Here is a 20,609-nt window from a genome sequence, read left to right as displayed (position 1 = left end):
TTAGATTTTAAGCACTTTGCTTATTCTTTTCCTACCTGATTACCAATTTAGAACACAGCTTTCCAAATGCCAGGGTTTGCTTACTGCATTTTGAATGGCTAGTCTTTTTATAAAGGATTTGGATTTTCAACAAACAATTAGCAAATGTTTTGTCTAGAAGTGACCTCTTACACTTCAGGGTCATGTTGTTATGAGGTGGTCACTGTATCCAGGATTTCACTCCTTGACCAATGCATATTCCTTAAGGGATTCTGATTTAAGAAGTCATGAACTGAAAGCTTCTGTATGGCTGAACCAACGAAAAGGTCAATTTTTTTTTGCCTGATGGAGAAAGGTCCATCAGATTATCTGCTACAGTCTTTCTTTCCTAATCTTGAAAATAGGGATTTCATTTTAACAACTTGGCAGTTTGGCAGTCCAGCCAAATTACATGTTTAAATATTCTTTATTTACAATATAAAAGATACTGCATGGATGAACTTTAGGGTATTTTTACACAGCTATAGCTAAGAGGCTGCTTCCTGATGCAATACAAACATTACTTTTTAAGAAAAATGTTGTTATTGATTTGACTTGTGCAAGAAATCGTAGCAAGACACAGGATAGATAGGCTGAGTCAAAGCTGGAATAAAGTCATGCAAGAAGCAGTGTCCATATATGCAGCTGTGGAGAAACAAATGTGTTGATCTGTTGCAACAAAACAGAGAGTCTTGTAGCACTTTAAATCTAATTGATTTATTATAGCACAATTTTTCATGGACTGGAGCTCACTTCATTGGAACTATAAAATACCTTCCTTGAGAGTATACATATGGCTAACTAGTTATGGCATAAGTGGCTATATATAGCAAAAGCAATAGCACTTAAAACTTATATATACTTTACAGTGCTTTACTGTCCTCTCTAAGAGGTTTACACAGTCAGCATATTGGCCTCAAGAATTCCTCATTTTACCCACTTCAGAAGGATGGAAGGCTGAGTCAACCCTGAGCCTGGTGAGATCTGAACTACCAAATTCCAGACAGCCGGCACTCAGCAGAAGTAGCCTGCAGTACTGCACTCTAACCACTGCGCCACTGTGCACTGTGCCAAATGCATTTCTTTATGGATCCACTAAAGTCTTTTAAATAATGAATGTTATATTACTGGAAAAAAACTTTCCTTTTTTAAAAAAAAGTACATAAAAGCATGCTATTGGGCGTTATTGCTAGGAATACCTTATTCTAATTTGCCCCAAAGTGCTACAGTTTTTCAGCTTAAAATTCTAATAATATGCAATTATAATAGCATGTAATTACATTCTATTAATGGTGATTGTAAAGTAAAACTCAGAAACACATTGTTAGTTAGCATTAGTATTAGCATAGTTAGCATTTTATGAATGTTTACACAATCATTTGGTTGAGACCTACGGTTGAATTTTTTTCTCTCTCTAATGCAGGGGTGTGAAACTCAATTTCATTGAGGGCCACATCAGGATTGGGTTTGACCTTGGAGGGCCAGGTATGGGGTGGGCGTGGCCATGGTGGGCATGACACGGAACTGCATCTCTGCAGACATGGTTTTACAAACTTACAAATATAGGGAGGCATACATTTCTGAGATTTTGTTATTTTAATACTTACGTGATCTACTTGATCACCTTATGAGAGAGAGACCAGATCAAGAAACTGTCTCCATAGGAAGACTTGAACTATAAATTATTGACATAGGCTAGTAGCAGAATCCTGCAAGCCTGAAAGGTAAAATGTTCTACTTTTCCTCCCTTTTTTTATAACCTTCTAAGTCAAGGACGACCTCCTGCAGTACTCCAGAGGCCCCTTTTGGGCCTGGACAGCCTCTTGGACCACTCCGGAGGCCCCATTTTGAGCATGGATGGCATCCTGAACTACTCCAGAAGCCAAAAGCTATTGTGGGGGGGAGCCCCACCCGCACCCCATTTTTGCTAGCAGAGGCACCGCAAGCTGGTCCTTTGCTCTTTCCAGACCAGCCCCACAGGCCAGATCTAAGCACCCTGAGGCCAGACCTCCGTGGGCCTTGAGTTTGACACCCCTGCTCTAATGCTCTAATGGCTTTTTCAAATATATATATTTTATGTGTGTAAACTTTTGTAGTAATGTTACTTTGATTCACTTTTGCTAACTGTGTGTGCAATTATGCCTATCAGTTAACCTACAAACACATTTTCAGAGAAAAATAAAATCTTAATAATATGGATGTTTTTACATAGACGTGCACCTGAAGGTGGCATAATGGACAACTAAGTTATCCGTTCTCTCTCTAGGGTTTTGAAATAAAAATATATGGTATGTTCCTGTTTTAAAAGTCATAAAAGTAATTGGTTGTATATTCTGAGGGTCAATATGAGAGTACATTCTTTAGCAAGCTGAATTTGCTGGACAGAGAGACGAATTAAGCAATCTGAAATCTAAATTGTCAGGACTAAATAGTCCAATATTGTGAAATTCTCTTATCCAGTTTTATTTTATGCAGAACTTCTGACAGCAGCAAAGGGTTAACTTTTAATTTGTTTATACCTCCTATAGCTACAGTATAGGTGCTTCCCAAAATTTAGATACCTCCCCACCATATTATATGTTTCAATCAATATCAATGCTTTGCTTTTTATTCTCTGTAGTTTTATGTAATCAGTCTACAGAGTTATGTTATAGGTTCAAAATAAGAAAACAGTGCAAATAAACAATATTTTAAAGACGCTCACGTTCCTGGACAAATTGCTTTTATTTTAGCCTCACCAGTTGGCCCTTCAGAAAATAGATGTTTCATTTCTTGTCAAAGAAAACACTGCAGTTCTTCTTTGCATGGGTGTCTGTAATGGCAGCCATGACACTTTCTCAAATATAAAAACATAGGAGAGTCCAGCTATAAAAAGAGTTTTCTGCTCTTTGTGAGACAAGTAGTATTATTTAGCCCTATCTTCTACTAAAAGGGATTTCAGCACTATCAAAGAAAACCTTTGTTATAAAGAAAAACATTTACAGCACAAAATAATTTAATATGAAGGACATTTCTAACAAAGATGCCTCATTCAGATACCAAATAGATAAAGATGAGCCTTCCATTTCAGTTGGGCTGTTGCGTTCTTATTTCCCCATCCTTAGGGTTTATAACCGTTTTATAAAAATCATAACTATTCTTTCAGCTACATGTTTCTAAAAATAAGGACTTTTGTACAGAACACTATTTAATATATAGATTTTTGCAAACCGCTGTGCTTACTAGTATATATTGTTGTGTTTGTGATGTTATGTAAGGCTTTGCTGCTTAAAAAGTTCATGATTTTGTATACCAACTCCATTTTAGTTCATACTTTGGCTCTGGAGGACAAGTTAGGACAGTGTGCAGACAAATGCAAATCACACCAATTTCTCTTTCCCCACCCCATGCCAAAGTGCCAGCTTAAGAGAAAAGAAACTAGTGCTCAGCCTAAAAATTAACCAACTATAGCTCAGTTTCATGAAATCATATCCAACATCCTCCTACACAGCCAGAAGGCTTGGCTAACAGCAAGAACACAGCAGGAGAGGCATATTTTAAAAAGTCTCCATTCACCAGCCGCCTGCTGTGGCATTATGGATGGTGTGTGCTCTGGCAGGCCTCAGAATTGAGAGTAACATAGCAACCTTTATTTAGAATTAAAGGGGCAGAATTAATCAGACAGATTTGTCCTTCCCCGTGCAAGGAAGCTGCTTGCCAGTATTCTACTGAGAGGGAGGCAAGGAAAGTGGACAAAGAGATTGGCACTTCTCGTCAATGAGAAATGCCAACCAACAGGATCGGTGAACAAACAGCAGCTGGAACTTTTGGCTGCAGGCAAGCGATGGAGCTAATCCATCAAGGAAAGGGAGAAGAGAACCTTAAACTCCCTAGCGTAGCATTGCAGGAGCAAAACCAGGGTTGGAGCTTTTTATGGGGTCATGTTAATGGAAAACACAAGATTTCACAAAAATATGGCTCACTGGACAACATGCCAGTTATGATGAAAATAGTCAAGAATGGAAAATCAAAAAATGTTAGATTGTCAGTTGGCTTGAAGGTATAGCATTCTATGATTTCAAAATTTTGTCTTTGTTTTGTAGGTATTACACTGATCCATGAAGGTTGCATGAGAAATATATCAAGTAAATCAAGAGATATCAAGTAAAGAAGTATATCAAGTAAATATTTCAAGTATGTATCTCCTTAGATGTGTCCATCTAACATAGCCCAGTTAGACATAAGATAGGTTTGAGGGCAAGTCACAAGAGGTCTCTCAAAAAGAAGATGGATAAAAGTAAGATGTACCATCTACAAGGTTGCTCATCTGCTTTGGAACTGCCTTTTTGTCCCTCTGTTGGCAACAAAAGGCAAAGGAAAACCTCCCAAATGGAGATGTAACTAGCCGGTCCTGGCAAGAAGAAGTAATAGGAGAGAATATATGTCATTCAGGATTGAAGTGTAAAGTTCCCTACTTCGCATGCACTTGTCATATGATCCGTATATTTGACAGAGATTATTTCTTTCCCCAAATATGTATTCTTTTAAAGGATAAGGGGTGAAATCACAAAGAAAGAGAGAGGAGATGGGAAAAGGAATTTGGAAGTATCTTTGAGTTTCTTTGGGAGATTTGGACAACACATCAAAAGAAAAGATTCCTACTGTTATCAGAATGCGTTATGATCTTATTTTGTTCTTCTCTTTTTAATGGATTTTAATAATAATAATAATAATAATAATAATAATAATAATAATAATAATAATAATAATGATGCAGTCTGTGAAAACGGAGAACATTATAAAAACAATAGAAACAAAGGCAGAATATAAGGAAAAACCACTGATGACAGATTAAATAGATGGAAAACCAAAGCTTTGCATGAACAGCACTTGAAAAACATTGAAGAAAAATGTGATGACAACTTGACATGGGCATGGCTTAAGATGGGAACTATCAAGAAAGAAACGGAAGGTTTAATACTCGCTGCTCAAGAACAAGCACTACAAACTAATGCCATGAAAGCGAAGATATAAAAATCCACCAACAATCCAAACTGCTGACTTTGCAACAACAAGGTCAAAACTATTTCACATTTAATATGTGAATGCAGCAAAATCACACAATAATTTCAAACCTAGACACGACCGAGTTGCTAAATTAATCCACTGGTCATTATGTAAAAAATATGACTTACCTGTATCCAAAAAGTCATGGGAATATAAAGTGGAAAAAGTTATAGAAAATAAGAAGGTGAAGATCTTGTGAGACTTTTGAATACAGACATCTGTCACTTGGAACACAACACGCCAGATATCACAGTTGTCGAAAACTGATATGTACAATTTATTGACATCGCGGTACCAGGAGATGCCAGAGTCGGAGAAAAAGAACTGGAAAAAATCATGAAATATCTGTTGTGCCTCGTCCGCTTTCCCCGCAGCCGGGCCCGTCTTATCTGCTTCCGAACACTGAGGAATGTCCTAGCATGCCTCCCGGCCCCAGCCCTGGCTCCATGCCCAGACAGGCCGAGGAAGAAGAAGCGCCTCCAGCCCCCAGCCCTGGCTCCATGCCCAGGCAAACGGAGCAATTAGACCCCTCCCCCTCCCCCACAGCATGTGAGCCTGAGGAAGGTCAATTACCAACAGCTGCAGACTGGAGTGACCCTCACTTCAGGAGAATTGATAGGCGGCGTCAACAGAAGGAAAGGAGGGGCAGGCCTGGATAAGTGCTGAGTCATGGAGCCACACCCCATGGCCTATATAAAGAATCTGCTTTCTGGCATTCTCTGAGTCAAGCAAAGTCTACCTTATCTTGCTGAAGTCACTTTCTGATCTCCTGCCTGCCTTGAGAACTTTGCTAGGACTTTGGCAGAGCTGCAGAGGCACGCCTGATTCGGATTTCCCTGACCTGGCCGTCAGCGGAGGAGTGGGACACGACAATATCGCAACCTGGCCATCGAAACTACACGGCTATGGATGAAACATGTAACAGTGATTCCCATTGTAATTGGGGCACTTGGTATCTTGTCCAAGAATTTTAAAAGATACATCAACAAATTGCAGCTTCCTGCAATAACACCAGCGGAATTGCAAAAAACTGCACTACTTGAAACATCGTATATTTTAAGAAGCTACTTGGTTGATACCTAGGACGCTGGCAGAAACCCTTATCAAACATTAGCACCAGTCAATGGTATTTGTGATGCATTTTTGAATGTTCAGTTGACTGAGTTTCATATTTAAGGAATAAAGTAAATAATAATAATAATAATTAAAAGAGTGGTGGAAAACAGCACAATATGTGAAATAAAAACAGTATTTTCTATTCAAAAAATATCAGTGCCCTTTTTAAACCTTGGTGAATTTTTTTACTCTAAAAGTCACGTTTAGAAGCATCTTTCTCTATCCAGTAGACCCTCTCTGAAGAGGGAGAAAAATTAGGTTGTTTCTCTATCAGGTTTTTGGTAGGCTGCAAATAAGAAGCTACTTTAAAAACTATTGTTACCAAAATTACCTTGTAATGCTATTATTGGAAATAGTGTAAATGTAACAACACTCTAACACTGAGGTTCTGACTAATCTTCAGTTAATGCTTTGTTCTTTATGGCATGCTTGCCACTTACCAATCTAGTGCAAAGCATGTCTTCTCTTTTGGAGATTCATCTAGCACAGTGATGGCGAACCTTTTCGGCACCAAGTGCCCAAACCGGAACATGCATGCATGTGCACGTCGGCTAGCTAGTCTTTGAGATTCTGGCATGTGCATGTGCGCTGGCCAACTGGTAAAAAAAATGGCCTGAAAATGGCGCCAAAAGTGGCCCAAAACCAGCCTGAAAATGGCCTGGTTTTTTGTCTTTTTTCGGGCTGTTTTCAGGCTGTTTTCCGGTGCTCCGGCACCCGCAAAGACCAGCTGGCTGGTGCACATGTGCATGCCGGAAACCAGAAGAGCAGCTGGTGATGGCGCACGTGCCCACAGAGGGGGCTCTCCGTGCCACCTCACAGATCTAGCATATGAGTTACCCAAACCAATCTAGATAGACATAAAAACTGGAAAATTGAAGACATGTAAAGAATAATAAGCCACTGGCAATATTACTTATAATGAAGGAAATCTTACTGGTTTTCCATTGTATTTATTCATTATTTTGGAGCTCTCATTGACCAAAGAACTCTGTAGACTGATTACATAAAACTACAGAGAACAAAATGCAAAACACTGATAGTCAAATATGTCAGAAGCTTGGCTGTTTCTGCTTCTGACCTTGGGCAGAGGAACTTGTTACAGCATGAAAGACACCACAAGAATGCAGCAATTTGCTTTTCTTTACTTATACAATGCCAACAGCCTAAATGAAGGCTTTTTGTGCAGGCTTTTTCAACTTGGCACCTTCTAATTGATTGAGATTAGGATTCCAATGACCCCAAAGTACTGAAAATGCTGACTGAGTCAACTGGAGTGTATTATAAGAAAACTGGAGGTAAAAAAAAAAGTCTATATTTGTCTCTTGTGCCTTTATTCTTGGGAACCTACTTCCAATTTAATTAAAGGCACTTTCTTATCAACCCCCATTAAGATTTCCAATGATTTTAGAGGTATCTTCCTAACACCTAACATTCTTTTTAAACTGTATATTGCAAATAAGCAGGAAACAATTATATTAGATCAGTAAGAATTTCAAAATCTTGCGAATAAGACCATTCACAATCCACAGTTTGACATTCTAATGTTGATCTTATACCCTGCTACTTTTTTAGCCCACCCACAGGCAAAAATAAGCTGACAGAAAGCCTCATCTGGTTTAAATCAGCTGTAGATCTGTGGCTGTAGATGAAAGCCAAATCTAGCATTCATGGCTGGGGATTAAGCCATTGGCTGTACTTGCTAACCCACTTCTTTATTCAAGCAAGTCTCTTCTCTCCCTCCCCCCACCTCTCCCCGCCCCCTCATTATTTTATTCCTAGTTTGGTCAGTTGGCTTTAGATCCTGAGGACAACAATGATAGCACCAAATACTGGATCCTTCTGTTACAGGTTTTGGAGGTACTTGTTACTACCACCCTACTGAAGTATTTTAATGCTGCCATATTCAGTAACTGAGTATAGTTTTTATTTTCCCATGTGCATTTTAGAGCAGCTTTTTAAACAATTGTTTCTGTAATTCTTTTAATTACCAAATTATTGTTTTAACTTCAACCATCAGCTTGAGGAAATACAGGGTATCAACAGTTTCATAATTACAGAAGAATTTGCTAGTGTGATTGGCACCAGCAATATTCCACTGGAACAATTTTCCTTCCCTTTATGTGATCTCCCTCTCTGTTTGTATTGGCAAGATATAATTTGATATTATGTCCCTCACTAATTTGGAATTGTGTTCCAGGACAATTCCTTCACCCAGACACTTTCTAAGCATTCACTTCTGGCAATGGTTCAAGTACATCACATTGTAGAATATCTGGCATTCTATCTCCTTTAAAATGGCTGAATTAAAGTTCCAATTTACAATATTAGAAAGGATAAATACTTGTTTAGTTCCCTCATAGGGCAGTTGCAATGTTGCTGGGGTGGCTTTATGTGAAAAGGTCAAATAAACATGCCAATGTCCTCATTAAGGGCAAAAAAACAAAACAGACCCAGAGCTAATGTATTTACAAAGTTGTCAGGTGGCCACTGGCAACTGTACAAAGGGATAACTAGACAATGCCCAATCTTCTTTGAAAAGCTCTTTACAAAGAGAGGCTTTATGCTCTGTTACACATAACCAGGCATATTAGAAAATTAGCTGGATCTTGGTTCTTACTCACATCAAGACAAGATAGTCATAACTTTTATTTATCCCCACTGTCTTTGCACTGAAAAATGATTTTGTTATGATATAATACAAAAAGAACACTTCAAACACAAGTAAAAATATATATACTTGCATGTGTTTATATCAACAGAACAGATTGGGATGTTTTAAAATATGTTCTACTTATAGGTTGGGCTGTTAAAAGTTGTTGTTGTTAGTTATAAAGTCATGTCCGACCCATCCTGACCCCATGGACAATGTTCCTCCAGGCCATTCTGTCCTCTACCATCCTCTGGAATCCATTTAAGCTCACGCCTACTGTTTCAGTGACTCCATCCAGCCACCTCATTCTCTGTCGTCCCCTTCTTCTTTTGCCCTCAATCTTTCCCAGCATTAGGCTCTTCTCCAGTGAGTCCTTCCTTCATTAGGTGGCCAAAGTATTTGAGTTTCATCTTCAGGATCTGGCCTTCTAAAGAGCAGTTAGGGTTGATCTCCTCTAGGACTGACCGGTTTGATTACCTTGCCTGCATGTCAAGGGACATGCAGGAGTCTTCTCCTGCACCATAGTTCAAAGGCCTCAATTCTTTGGCACTCAGCCTTTCTTATGGTCCAACTTTCACAGCCATACATTGCAACTGGGAAAACCATAGCTTTGACTATGCAAACTTTTGTTGGGAGGGTGTTGTTAATAGATAGATAGTGGCTGTTAACAAATAGATAGCTAATTACATCAATAAAACAGAATTGTGACTATCTGCTATCTGCTTTCCCTAATTTGGAAATAAGGACAAAGGGTCATTAACTTTACTTATTTTCTCTGAATTTTGCAATCTTTGTGGATCTCAGAGAAGAGTTTATGTGCACTACTAGAATGTATTTCCTCTTATTTTTATGTCTATAGTTTCTATTCCAAAAACCTCTTGCTTGTGTGATCCAGACTGCAATGCTGCTTTCCCTGTTTTTGTAGCCAATTTGAACAACTTCCCAAGAGAATCATGATGGTTGGATGAAAACTCAAGACTATCTGAATGAGATTAGGCTCTTGGCAAGCAATGGAAACAGCCATATCTTTAAACCAGAGGACTAATGTAATAAATTGTTCAGATACTTCTGGATTGAAGTCAATTCAAAGACTTCATGAAGAAATTTATTTTATTGCAGAATAGAAGTACAAACCATGAACATGCCAATAGTAGGAATTCAGTTCCGTTGAAATAATATTTAGAATTCAATTTCTGATATGATTCAGTCTAGAAAGTTATCAAAGAGGAACCAATACCATATAGGAAGCAATATTGTATAAATATTGCTAGCATAACAAATATTGCTAGCATAACAAATATGGGATTATAGTCAACTTGTCCCAAGATGGTCATTCCAGGTTAATTGAGACTACAACGTTCTAAATTCTCAGTCAATACAGCAGTTCTTGAAACTATGATTCCAATATAATAGAACACTTCAGCTGGAAAAGACTGATCCAAGAGAACTACTGTTTCTTTAAGCTGCTAACATTTTCACAGCAGGCAAAGTAGATTTTTGTGAACATTCAGGCTAATTTTACAGAGGTCAATTTGGAATTCCCATAATATCCCATCAAAACCGTATTAGGAAAACAGTATCTATGTTATACTGAGTCAGACCTCTGTGCTTATTTAAATATTGCTCCAACTGAAGCACAGCAGGCTATAAGCCATTTGCATCAAAATAAATAAAAAGGCTCAAGTGCTATCTGCTTCTTCAGTTAAAACAAACTACAATTTTCCTTCCTCAAAATCTCAAGAAGTGCTGCCAGCCAATATAAGACGACGAAAACGCTGATTCAATATAAGGCAAACTTCCAGCTCTCCAGAATTTCAGATACAGGTCTTCTCCAGACTTGCTGGAAATTCCAAGAGATAAACCTGTGTTCCTTACAACTGAGCTATAGAAATGTGGTAGCACCAAGCCTTCCACCAACACAAGCTTTGAAAGGGTGCTGCTGGTACATGTGCTTGTAAGGCTTTATGGCCTTTTTGTGTAATGCAAATCAGATGCTAACCCCAGGATCCACAATGCAAGGAATGAATGGCTTTCTTATGGCTAATGTGCAATGAGTGAAGACACTCATGCACAGAACACCCAATAATTTGCATTGGCTCAAAACACTGCAATCCCATAAAGCTAAGCAATCCAAAGCAGACAATATTATCCATTCAGAAAGGCATTAGTGCTGCACATGCCAGCACAGTACATTTGCCTCTGGAAAAACTGCTTTACTAGCAGAGGTCAAGGATAAGAATCTTGGGTGTATTATACAGCAAAAGGATTAAATGAAAAGGAATCAAATTCCCATAAGCATCACAAAGAAAAAAAGAACACTGACAAATTACTACTTCTGTAGAAGAAAATCTCTTTCTCCCGGATCACTGGATGAAATTTCCATCAGTTTATTCCCAAAGTATTTGAAAAACAGCCATATAATCTCCCCTCCTCCAACATTATAAATGTATTTTTTATAAATGTATCTATTGTTGCATTTCATTTGTTTTTAATATTGAATATGTACGAAAACTCTCTGGATCTCTGGGCATGCATGGATAATTTTGAAAAAGTATGTCCAATTTTTCCTATCCAGAGAAAAATTTCAGAATTTATGTTATTGTTTTTTTTCAGTGCAGAATTAAGCCATACAAATTGCTTATGCAGCAAAGCATCAAGGGATTCCAATTGTCTGGATTTCTATAAAGTGTATTTTAATATAGGAATGCTTACTGACAAGGTAACAAAAACATTTTAGCTATTAAACATGATATTAATAGAATTTCTATCTGCTCCAACTTAACCAACTAATTTACTTTATTTAGAAAAAAATATACTTCATGCAAGTATATACAACAAAATTTGTTTGCTCTTAACTTGATTTCTCCAGGCTTCCCACTGCATCAGAAAACTAAATTCATCTTTATATATAGCAGCCTTCAAATATCTTTAGGAGGTTGTAATTCCTCTGATTCTATGATACTCATTCTCATCTTTCGGTACAGAATCTTCATTATATAAAGCTACTTTTTATATCATGGCCAAAAAGGCCTTTGTGCAATTGGGGGTGGTGCCCCAGTTACGCCCTTTCCTGGACCAACAGTCCCTACTCACAGTCACTCGTGCCCCAGCCACTTCCTGTCTTGACTATTGCAACACGCTCTACATGGGGCTGCCCTTGAAGAGCATCTGGAAGCTCCAGTTGGTGCAAAATGCAGTGGCCCGCATGGTTTTGTGCAGATCCTGGTGTGCACATGTTTCACCCCTCCTGCAGGAGCGGCATTGGTTGCCAATTTGCTTTAGGGTGCTTTAGGGTGTTGGTTGTCACCTTTAAAGCCCTTCATGGGTTGGGACCAGGTTATCTGAGGAACCATTTCTTGCCTGTCACATCTACCCAACCCATCAGAGTGGGGAGGCAGGGAATGTTGCAGGTCCCATCCCCGAGGGAGATATATCTGGTGGGACCCAGAAGTAGTTCCTTCTCTGTGGTGTCTCCCTCTCTCTGGAACACTCTCCCCCCAGAGATTAGAACGGCCCCCACTCTAATAGTCTTCCAGAAGGCGCCAAAGACCTGGTTCTGCCAGCGGGCCTGGGGAACCCAGGGCGGAATGGAGCCCATTAAATGGCTCAAGTGATCGGCTGTTGCCGGCGGGGGAGGTGCGAGGATGATTTTGTTATATTGTACTGTATCAATTTATTTGATTCTTTTTGTTAGTTTTTATTGTTTTAAATGTGGTTTTCTATTCTGTAAGCCCCCTTGAGTCGCCATGGGCGAATAGGCGGCAATATTAATTAATTAATTAAATAAATAAATACATACATACATACATTCTTCAAATTTTTAAAATTTCCAATTACTCATTATTACCACAAAGAAAAAGTCTATAGTTAACTATTCTTGCTCTTTTTTTTCTTTCTCTTCTCTCCAATTACTTTCCCTGGTACAGCATATGGATAAGAATTACTAAAAACTGAACATAGTCAGGAGGAAAAAGTATTTGTTTAAGAGGAATTGCCTTCAAAGTAGGACTTAAACTGTTCCACCCTTAAATACTTGACCCATACGATTCTGTTGCCTGACTTTTCAGTAAGCATTTAGTCAAATAAGCAGATTATTGAAGAACAAAAATTAGATTAGCGATTAGGTTGCACTATATCTGGGTGGACTAAGTGTGTGTGGGGGGGAGAGGGGGAGAGAGAGAGAGAGCTTTGTCTAGTTTCCTACTTTTATGCAACAAATATTTATTCCAGTAACATGCCAAAAAGTCAGCATGCCTAAAAGGGAATAAAAATAGTCAGTTAAAGCTAATCCTAAAATTGTTTTTATTTTTAAAATGAAAGGAAAGAAGGAAGAACTATCCCAGTAGCTAAGATAGAAGCTCCAAAGTTTTGGAGAAATACCATTTAGTTCACAGTGATTTCAGATATAATTCCAAGTTATTGATATACAGCAAAAGGATTTCACAATTCATACTTCAAAATGCTCTCAACCAGAGTATTGTGACAAGATGAAACCAAGTAAATGTAAACATAATTTATGTGATCCTCATTATGGATGAACTTATGTAGTAGGTGAATTGATACAAGAAAACAACCAGAGAGCACTAAGGACCCCTCATTTCAACCGTGAGCTACAAATATTCTCCTTTATTGGAAACAACTAATGTAGATTTCAGGTTTTACTAAGTTACACTTTCTTGTATTATATCCATTAATTGGTTTCTAGATTGAGTTTTATTGCCAGACTATGTGTATAAACAGAACAAATAAATTATTTGAGCAGCTGCTCCTCTCTCTCTTTAGTTATATTGTTTCTGATTATATTGTTACACTGTATGCATCTTGTTCATTCTTGGCACAAGGCAAAACTTTTGCCAACGAAGTGAAGTCTTCAATGCCTACTCAATTCCAAGTTGAAAAATAAGATTGTTGTTTTAAGAGGGCACAAAGTTTCACCTGTCTCCAGTGGCATTTCAGCCTACTGAAAGAAGAATTAAGGGAAATTGTTTGATGATTCTGGTCCAAATCCAAGGAACGAATGGTATCAAGATAAGACATAATCTTTCTCTTTTCTGTTCCAGCTTAATTTACATTGCAAACATCACAATGAAGGGAAGAATTGTATGGCACTTAAATTACCAGGAAAAAAAGAGACATGAAAATAGGGGAGCCATCTCTGTATCTAGAAATTCTCTGACACATGTAAGGTACTTGACACATGCTCAAAAATATTCCCCTGATTATTTGCTAGAACAAAGGGTCAGTCCAGTATTCATATGTTTGAAAGAGCTCAAAAGTTTCTAGGGTTATTTTTTTTAAAAAAAATCTCTGTAGAAAAATGTAGGGTAAAACATGTTCTGAATATAGCATTCCTCTTATAGAGAATATAGCATTCCTCTTATAGAGAAAAATACACCTCAATATTTTTGCTGAGTTGTTCTTCTAATATGGAATTCATTCTGGTTGGTTGTGTGTCAATAGGAGACACGCCAAAACAGGCAATGTACATGTACAAAATGTTGTTTGAAATAATAAAAAGCGATTGACTATCCCCCATCCTGCAAAAAAAGAAAAAAGAGTTGCCAATGTAGAATAGCTTGCAAGAATCTCAGAATATTTCAATTAAAAAACAAAAAACAAATCCAGAGTTGGAAGAGAAGAAGTGCCAACATGTTGGGATTCCAGTTCTCAGGTGGGAGAAGAGATGGTAGCCTGGCACTGGGAACCAGGACTACACTGGAGTGGAACTGGGACAGCGACAGAAGAATAGCACCTATAAAGGTTTTGATTTCATGTACATACTTGCAATGTCAGGACTTTATTCCATGGTCCATTTTCCAGATGATTTCAAAAGGGGCCGGTTTAGCTCACGCTGGTAAAAGCCTGTTATTAAGAACTCAGCAGCCTGCAATTACTGCAGGTTCGAGCCCGGCCCAAGGTTGACTCAGCCTTCCATCCTTTATAAGGTAGGTAAAATGAGGACCCAGATTGTTGGGGGGGCAATAAGTTGACTTTGTAAAAAATATACAAAATAGAATGAGACTATTGCCTTATACACTGTAAGCCGCCCTGAGTCTTCGGAGAAGGGCGGGGTATAAATGTGAACAAAAAAAAAAAAAAAAAAAAAAACCTGGTACAAATTAAGCCCTTGAAACAGTTACCTTAGGGATCATTTTTATGCATGATGTACTCCCAGGCAACATGGCATTTTTAAATTTATTTCTGCTTCCACATTTTTAAAATGGCATTGTTGCATGCCTTGATTTACTAGGTAAATTACGTTTGCAGCTTTTAGAAGAAAAGCTATATGTACAAATTATAATTAGGGCTAGGAAAAGAAACCTCTGTTTCAGTTTTAGGTTGTAATATATTTGCTGGTGAAAGAATCCTGCACTGCTTTGAAAAACAAAACAAACATACATACACCCAAAAGGCACAGATTTCTTTCTCTAGAACAGGGGTGTTAAACTTGCAGCATCACGTTGTAGTCACGTGACATATCCTGACTTTTTCCCCATTCGCTAAACACGGGTGGGCGTGGCCAGCATGTGATGCATCTGGGCCACGGGCCGCAAGTTTCACACCCCTGCTCTAGACCTAAGGATGCTATGGAGAATTGTGGGCCACAGCAATCCACCCTAATCTGGGAATAAAACCCTTTTCTAGGTTGCATTTTGCCTTAATCCATAGAAATGTATTTCCTTCTTCCTTTACCTCAGAGATGGAAACAAGTTTTCCAAATCCTTTAAACTTCAGTACAGTTTACATAGTGAAATTAATACCAACAGTAGCATCATTTAGGATCTACTGTATCTACTTGTATTTATCTCCTTGTCCTTTAAGAAACCCACCCCACCCCACCACCCCCCGCAAAAAAAAAAAATCTAGCAGGGTGATAGATTGCAGAATGGCTTTCAGAAGCCAGTGTCTTTTCTGGGCAATATGAAAACGTGTTCTTGAGCTTTACTTCAGGAAATGAGAAGAACGAATAGCCACTATATAATGAGCAGACTAACCCGATTAGTTCGCTTCCAGGAAAAACATGACATTATAGAAAAACACAAAAAAAGTTCTGGTTTTTTTGGCAGCAATCTGCTGTGCAAGTCACTCAGTAGTGATTCATTAGCACTTCCTCAGTATCCTACATTAAAAAAAAAAAAAAAGCTAGCAGAAAGCCCCAACATTGGCTGACTTAGGTTAGCAATATCAAAAGGGTTCTGTCTGGAAAAAAAATCCAGACAGATGAGGATTCTGCTTCCATCATTCAGGAGAGCTGTCAATTTGCAATTATCAAAAACAAGATGCCATTTATTTGGCCTCTGCACCAATCCATCCTCAAATTTTTGCCCTATATTCATGAGAAGTAGAAATCACAGGATGAAAGGTATGAAACTTGAGTTTATTTATTAGATTTTTATCCCATCTTTAGGTAACTCAAGAAAGTAAACATAAATAATAATAATAATAATAATAATAATAATAATAATAATAATAATAATAATAATAATATCATCATCATCATCATCATCATCATCAGAGTTGGAAGAGACCTTGAAGATCTTGTAGTCCAACCCCCTGCCCAGGCAGGAAACCCGACACCACTTCAGGCAAATGGTTATCTAATCTCTTCTTAAAAACTTCCAGTGTTGGAGCATTCGCAACTTCTGCAGGCAAGTTGTTCCACTGATTAATTGTTCTAACTGTCAGGAAATTTCTCCTTAGTTCTAGGTTGCTTCTCTCCTTGATTAGTTTCCACCCATTGCTTCTTGTTCTACCCTCAGGTGCTTTGGAGAATAGTTTGACTCTCTCTTCTTTGTGGCAACCCCTGAGATATTGGAACACTGCTATCATGTCTCCCCTAGTCCTTCTTTTCATTAAACTAGACATACCCAGTTCCTGCAACCGTTCTTCATATGTTTTAGCCTCCAATCCCCTAATCATCTTTGTTGCTCTTCTCTGCACTCTTTCTAGAGTCTCAGCATCTTTTTTACATCGTGGCGACCAAAACTGAATGCAAACTATAATGCTACCTATTCTGTGGGTGTGGCTTGGTGGATGGGTGTGTCCTGTGACTGAGTGGGCGTGACCAATTCAATGTCACTCACAGCCATGCCCACTCAGTCACAAACCCCCCACCAAGCCACGCCCACAGAACCCAGTAGGGGGGAAAAATTAATTTCTATTCTGCCTTTTCCCTTTTTGCGAGATGCCTGCATCTGCAGCCTCTCTGCCCACTTGCCACCCGCTCGCCACCTGTTCTCCCTTCTCCTTGGGTCGGGGGCCGGGGCCCAGGGATGCACCATTCCCCTAGGCCCCGGAGCCGCCACCTGCCTCAATGGGGTCGGGGAATGCACCATTCCCCAACTCCGGCCTTTCTCGGGAGCTGCTGCCCACTCACCGCCTGCTTGCTCTTCGCCTTTGGTCAGGGGCCGGGGCCCAGGGACGCCCCATTCCCTGAGGCCCAGGAGTCGCCACCTGCTCAACCGGGTCGGGGAATGCACCATTCCCCGACACCAGCCTTGTCCCAGAACCGCCGCCCGCTCTTCCTTCGCCACGCGGCATATACTTAATTTCCTCCAGCGGCTGGCTGCCAGGAAAGGCAAGCGTCCAAAAGTTATTGGAATTGCTCTCCTTGAATATGCCGTCTTGTTCTATGCAAGCGCACACCCAACCTGCTGCTGATAAATAAATGAAATAAACAGTGTGCGCTTGCGCAGCCGGTGCATGGAACAAGCAGCAACGGCGGTGGCATATTCAAGGAGAGGGACTCTAACTTTTGGACTCTTGCCTTTCCTGGCAGCCAGCCGCTGGAAGAAAGTATGTATACGCTGCGTGGCGAAGGAAGAGCAGGCAGCGGCTCCGGGACAAGGTGCATTCCCCGACCCGGTTGAGGCAGGCTGCAAGCAGGGGGTGGCTCCAGGGTCTCAGGGGAATGAGGTATCCCTGGGCCCTGACCAAAGGGCGAACAGGCGGCGAGCGGGCAGCAAGTGGGCGAAGGAAGAGTGGGCGGCGGCTCCAGGGAAAGGCCGGAGTCGGGGAATGGTGCATTCCCTGACCTGATTGGGGCAGGCGGCGGCTCCGGGGCCTCGGGGAATGGGCCCCGGCCCCTGACCTAAGGGCAAGCAGGTGCCGAGCTGCCTTCCCGGTGTTCCGGTGTTCAGCTTGCGAAGGCTGGACTGCGGGCCATGGACTGGTTCGGGGGCATGGCCAGCCAGCAACTGCTACCGGATCGGCGAACCAGAACCAATCTCCGCTATCTACTCGCCCGATCCGGTCCGATCCGGTAGCATTTCACCCCTGCTCCTGTCCCCTAATCATCTTTGTTGCTCTTCTCTGCACTCTTTCTAGAGTCTCAACATCCTTTTTACATCGTGGCGACCAAAACTGGATGCAATATTCCAAGTGTGGCCTTACCAAGGCATCATAAAGTGGTATTAACACTTCACGTGATAATACTCGGCTATGGAGATTCTCAATCATCCAGGTCATGGTTGTCCCAAAAGTGCTTTTCCAAATAGCAACTGGATCTTTTTCTTCAACTGAAGAAGCTTCTTGGATAAGAAGCAAAACATTCTCAAGAAAAAAAAAAACCAAAAAAGTCTAACTGCATTTTGGAAAAGCACCTTTGGGATACATAATACTCCTTCCTTCTCCTATTTTCCCCTCAGCAGCAACCCTGTATGGTGGGTTGGGCTCAGAGAGACTGATTGGCCCAAAGTCACCCAGCTGGCTTTCACGCCTAAGGCAAGATTAGAATTCATAGTCTCCTGATTTCTAAATCAGATTTTTAACTAGTACAGCAAACTGACCAAAATTAAATTTTTCTTAAATGATTACTTCAATTGTAGGATTATAAACTATGCAGAAATAATTCCTGAAGTGATGAGCATTTTCTGCAGGAAGTTCCCTTGTGTGAAATGGACTCCATCCAAAATAAAACCTGTATTCTCCCAACATTTACAAAGTGTTTAAAAATTTGCCTAGTCCAAAAGCTTTTGGGAACCAAAGCAGCTGTTAGATGGCTGTACCTGGCACAACTTAAGTGGGCTGGTAACATGTATTATTAATGGTGTTTGTGATGATTAGATCAGTTACTCGCAGTTGTTTTATGGTTATTGCATTTCTTTACTATGTTATTCTATCTGTGTGCTTGCAAGCCACTTAGTGTCACAGTGATTTGAAGTGGCATATAAGCCTTCATACAGAAAATAAATGGCTTGCATATAAACATCTTCTGAAATGTTCTTGTGAAATAATGGGGCAGTAATACAATCCATCATTGGCTAAAATTAAGCAAGTTAGGAGAGAGTGGATTAAAAAACATGGATTTTGCAATAAAATCCATAAAAAGGAAATAAATGTAAATATACCATCATCCCTATAATAGGATTATTACCTTCAGTTATTAACTTATCCTACTAGTTTAACCTATAACATTAACTTATTCTATAACATACTAATTAATGTCTTTCTTTGGCTATCCCAGCTGAATCTTACAGCAATTTTTTCTGAGATCTCCTTACTCAGATTATAAAAATATGAAAGCTCTTTTTTCTTCATGCTTGGAAGTACTGGGCTTATTTGCTACCCTCTTTGTCTGAAAGGAGATACACAAAATATTCTCTGGAACAATTCTTACATTTTATAATGTCTACTATCTAGAAAACTATTACAAAACTTTATGTGTGTGCATGCACAATTTTTTCAGGGCAAATGAATACCATGCTAAACATTGCTTTCCAGAACAGAAGCAGGGCAAGGACAAAAAGTGGGAGCTGAAACTTACATTTTAATTATATTTAAATGTGAATTTAATTATATTTTCATTCAATTAATCAAGTTCAGTTAATATGATCATCTCCTCTATATTTAATTCTTTGCACTTCCCAGTGTACGTTACTAAAAACCAAGAACTTTTATAAGGAAACTAGAAGGCCATCAGCTGTGGACTTTTGCTGTATGGAATGCTCATGATTTTGACACAAATGAAGGAATGGAAAAGAAATACATATCCATGGCTCAACTTACGCGGATTTTGATGATCCTTGTCTTTGTACCACAATTTTTCTTAAACAGCATCTTCTAAAAGAGAAGCAAAAACCAAAGGTGACAGTCAGGTGAAGCTTGAATGAGAAATTTAATATCACCTCATAATGAACATCAGTGGAATACTAGAAAGGAGCCTGAAGAGTACATTAAAATAATTTTAAAAAATCCAACACTTTGAATTTAAACGGTGTTATTGTGTTAGAAATGGGAAGCAGCTCAGAATGACTGTGTTATCTCTAAATGACATAGAAGAAAAACAGAGTAAACTTCTGGCTGCAAGTATTACCAGTTGGTATATAATAGGACTACCTTGGTACATAACTCACCTTTTTAGTGTTATCCTGCTATATTTTACTCTTGATTATCAAGATGCAATTCATTCTAAAAGAATCACAAGCACCTAGATGCCCAAATTTTGAATATTAGTTTAGCAATATTTCAACTCTTCCCTTAACAATTATTTTACAGTGCTCACTGGAGAAAAATAACATTAAGCCCTTTAAATTCATGGCACAGATTTAATTTAAAGAAAAATCAACAGTTTAAAAAATTAAATAAATGACATATAAACTTTAAAAATTTTAAAGGACAATCGCTGAATTATGCTGCTGCAAGAGAAGAGATGTATATTCTGAATGTCAGTTCTACCCTTATATTTCTCATGTAATGGAAATGAGGTAATTAAAAAGCTACTATATAAAAGTTTGCCTGCCTTTCTCCAACTGCATCCTACTTGCCCATAGCTATTTTG

General features: G+C 39.2%; 1 protein-coding gene across 1 annotated transcript in view; it reads right to left on the bottom strand.

Annotated features, from left to right (window-relative positions):
• The window catches only part of LOC131188446 (uncharacterized), an 80,199-nt gene that overhangs the window by 3,554 nt on the left and 56,036 nt on the right, over positions 1–20,609 (bottom strand). The window contains exon 4 of the mRNA XM_058163765.1: positions 19,838–19,891. Coding sequence (XP_058019748.1) covers positions 19,838–19,891 — 54 coding nt within the window. The remainder of the gene's footprint in view (positions 1–19,837; positions 19,892–20,609) is intronic.

This window comes from Ahaetulla prasina, chromosome 1 (genome assembly GCF_028640845.1).
Source record: "Ahaetulla prasina isolate Xishuangbanna chromosome 1, ASM2864084v1, whole genome shotgun sequence".
In the NCBI taxonomy this organism is placed as follows: Eukaryota; Metazoa; Chordata; class Lepidosauria; order Squamata; family Colubridae; genus Ahaetulla; species Ahaetulla prasina.
This window is presented reverse-complemented; position numbering and strand designations above follow the sequence as displayed.